We start from the raw sequence: 3,904 nt of genomic DNA on the forward strand, positions 1-3,904 counted from the left end.
GAGGAACAATTCACTGCAACGGGCCAACGGAACGAGACGTTTGTGCCCTCAGTGGCTTTATTTCGGTAGCTTTTACATTCCCAACCAAGTTCAGAAGCACACTGTGGAACACACCATGAAAAAGCACTTCCGGGCTCAGGCAGAAAGAGGAATAAACATTAGCCCCACTCTACAAACAAGGATTAAAGTACTCAGAGTCGTGTCAGAAGCTAAGGTAGGGACAGCAGCTGAACCCAGATGACCTAGAGTGAACTAGGGCTTAAGTACAAGATCCCCCTTCCCACATGCATAGGCTGATCCTTGCGTCTCAGAAATTTAGCACTCGACGACGAGATCTTACCTTCTTTTGTCTTAAGAAGTCAAGAACCTCCTTATGCCCTGTAGCCTCTGCCTGTAAGTAGAAACATGAATAAACCCCACCATCCTGTGCACCAGGACATGCAAATACTTCCTTGTGGGAAGTAAGAGGATGTTACCACAAAATAATTAAAATCCAATTTAAATTTTAATTCCTCTGACACAGATGAGAAAATCCTGGCTCCAACAATTCATTACTTCAGAACAGCCCCAGACTTGAGCGTGTAACAAACACTAATCCAGTTTATAGTCCCCAGAGCAGCACTTACTTTTCCCAAACTAGGATTACCCGGCAGCGTGCATTATTACTCACACAGCACGCCATACGGAGTACAGCCGTATGCACACTTACTACTTGTAGGGGATTTCTGCCATCGTAACCAGTTTGCTGCAGGTTTGCACCAGCTAGGTACCAGGCATGCAGCCCATCCATGTCGCCGTTAGCTGCGAGGCTGGAGAAAGAACAATGAATGTTGGTTCTACATCTTTCAGTGCATTTCAGTGTGCTCCTGGGTCCTGCCAATTAGCTCAGCAGGCAAATCTGAACCAGAACAGGCTCAACATGGCTGCCAGGGTAGAGAGGTAAGTACAGGAACACGGTTACAACAGCGTCGAACAGCTGAGCAAGCAACACAGCGTGATGAATCAGTTCCTTCAATTAACAGGGCTGTGTGTAAGTACTTACAACAGGCTAGTTTCACATTGTGGGTGTGACTGTGACCAAAGGGGAAAAAAAAGTCATGCAGTTTCATATTTCACAACACAATATTTATCTCACTAAATGAGTTGGGGGGAGGGCAGCGGCTAAATCAAGATGCAGCTGAGTAAGAGCACAAGCAGATGTGCTAGCAACCGGCGTGTCTTATTTCAAACCACCAAGAAACCCCCTTCGCGAGTTCGTGTAACTGTGTGCTGTCAGAAGTCATGGCAGCACATTCACGTGGTATCACCGGGATGGCAACACAGCTGCATTTTTTTGTGTTTTATAAGGTGATTTTTAAGATTTAAGTGGGCATCAAGCAAGGAAAAAAAAGGCTTGTTAAAGATGACCTCTGTCTGCCATGTGCAGCAAGCAACAGAAGGGGTCAAAATTAGTCATACACAAATAAATGGAAAAGTTTTCAGGGGAATCTACAGGAGGCTGTTTCTTCACACATCTGCCGGTAGTCTCGTCCATAATACTTCAGGTTCATTTTTAACGTCGTTTTGGTAAAAGAAGGGCTAACAGCCAGTACTTGTGCAGAAGCATGGCCTGTCTGTACCAAACCTGCGGAGAGGCCGCGCAGACAGCAAGGCTGGGAGTTCTACCTTCGCCTTTCTCAAGATTCCAACATCTGTCAGGCTTCAGACCGGAGCTTGCTGTGTGCTCGCAAATGGTTTCAGCAGAACCATGCCGATCATCACCTCATTAAGAGAGGGGAACCCTCCCCAAACTTAGCAAGTTCAGAGTTTGCTGCCTTAAGCAGGGCTGGCTGCGGGGAACGGCATACTGCTGGCTGCAGGGATGAAGGATGATGGGCTCCTGGGGATGGCAGCCAAGCCAGGCAGACCTGGCAGAGGGTGGAGAAGGCTGGAAGATGCGAGGGGCAAACAATCAGGTAAGCTTACAGGAGAAACCCTGAGAGCAGGGCTGCAACATTCACTTTCCTGCTGGGCTGAAATCACTTCTGTTGTTGATTAAATCTCTTAAGTACCTGAAAAAATGTTTTCAGGGGAGTGGAAGCCTCTAATTGCAGCAGTCTGAGGAAAAAGTCAGATGGAAGCTGTTGCTTGCAGCAGTCCAGAGGTTGGCCAGGAAAAGGGAAAGCAAGGGGTCTCTGCCTGTGTTCCTCCAGGCAACCCTACAGAGCCTGGGGCAGGGCAGAAGACATACAGCTGGGGCCACTGGGGGGCAGGGAAGTGGCAGTGGGGTGCTATGAGGTTTAACAGTGCTTCAGTCCGATATCATGAAGAAAAGGATCAATAGATCATTAATTTAAACTGCCATCACAGAAAAAGGCCCCTCATGCAATAAGGAAACAGATGAAGGCAAAGAAGGTCTAACAGGAAGCTCAGTGGGAAGTCCTTAAGGAAACTGCAGGAAAAAGTAAGCATTAATAAAGAAAACGTGTAAGCATTAGTAAAGCAGAGAAGAAATTGCTTAGCAGTCACTTCTGGAAGACAAGAGCTATCTTTATTTGAGTCTCTTGCCATTGACACTGGAAGGTCCCAGAATGAAGGAACAAACAAGCAAAAAGCCTACCTAGCAAGTGAGAGTTACAAGCATCTCCGACACTGGACAGGCAAATACAGTATCTGCCAAACAGAACCTCATCGTTCAGCCACGTGCGAAGCGGAAACCACGTTGGGCGAAGACCGGCACATTTAGAAATATTACCAACCTACATTCCCAGGCAATCCAGCTGGCATCACTGTAAGCAACCAACAAGGACTACTGCACTTCCTTGACAAGGAACGGCCTACCAGGCCCTGTTCAGAACGAGCGATTTCACCCACGCTGCCGGAGGCCAGCACTGTGACGCGTCTCCTTCCGTGACATCAGAGCAATCCGAATACACAGAAGCACCTTCAGTTTTGCAGCAGCCGTTTAGAGACCGAGTGAGAAACGTAAGCCACGGGGACCATGTCCCAGAGAACAAAGTGATGAGGCTTGCGAGAAAACGTAGATACCGCTCTAAAGAGAAGATACCCACTGTTCACTAAATTGACTATAATCAAGAACACCACACAACATTTTCTCCAATTCCAGATCTCTGTAGTCAAGCCAAACGCATCTGTATTTCCTTCACACAATCTAAGTGTACTTCATACAGTCACACACACAGGACTTCCCGACATACACGATAAAGGCCTCTGCTCTGCATTCTTCTCAAAGGTATTTATACCAACAGTTCGTAACCACAAGAGCATCTTCTAAGCAGCAAGTCCATCGTTTTTATATCATGGAATGGAATAAAAATAACTTCAGTATACACTTACCAGCATGTTTAAAACCTGCTTTGTTGACAAAGAACTACTTAACACATTTTACTAAACTCTGACTGGTACCTTTTAGAGCAGATAATCTCAGCTATGCTGCCTGTCACTACTCTTGCATTTAGAAAAAAATCACTATGTACCCATTTCACAGTTTCAGCGTGGCTAATGTTGCCATGATGACGACAGAGCTATTCAGAGTAGTGCCAATGCAATTACGCTCTCTGATTTTGTGCCTTCTATCCAGCAAACTCAGGTACAGGAACTGCTGCTTAAGGGGTGCTCTGTTCCTGTCAAGGTATCAGGAGCGAAGCCGCTCAGGTCTCAGAGTGTCTAGAAGGACAATGCAGTTCTAGGTCTGGGAAGTAATGGGTACAGTGAAGTGACACCTCGGGGCTCCCTCCTGCCTCCTCAGGTACTGGGATTTCATCTTTCCAAGGGACACAAAGCTCTGCTTTTTCAGTGACTCTCCTTTTTCAGCATCTATATAAAGCGATCAGGAAAGACTTACACTTTTTTAGGTGTATCATCATCCTAAAAGAAGAGAATTCTTTTTCATCCCTTTTCCCCC

At 46.4% G+C, this 3,904-nt stretch overlaps 1 protein-coding gene across 1 annotated transcript in view; it reads right to left on the reverse strand.

The window, feature by feature from the left end:
* Window positions 1-307: 307 nt before the first annotated feature.
* Window positions 308-3,904, reverse strand: part of ASPG (asparaginase) — a gene marked incomplete at its 5' end in the record, with an annotated part of 38,484 nt that continues 34,887 nt past the window's right edge. The window contains 2 exons of the mRNA XM_010151004.1: window positions 308-391; window positions 710-809. Coding sequence (XP_010149306.1) covers window positions 308-391; window positions 710-809 — 184 coding nt within the window. The remainder of the gene's footprint in view (window positions 392-709; window positions 810-3,904) is intronic.

Source organism: Eurypyga helias, unplaced genomic scaffold, assembly GCF_000690775.1.
Source record: "Eurypyga helias isolate BGI_N326 unplaced genomic scaffold, ASM69077v1 scaffold13014, whole genome shotgun sequence".
In the NCBI taxonomy this organism is placed as follows: Eukaryota; Metazoa; Chordata; class Aves; order Eurypygiformes; family Eurypygidae; genus Eurypyga; species Eurypyga helias.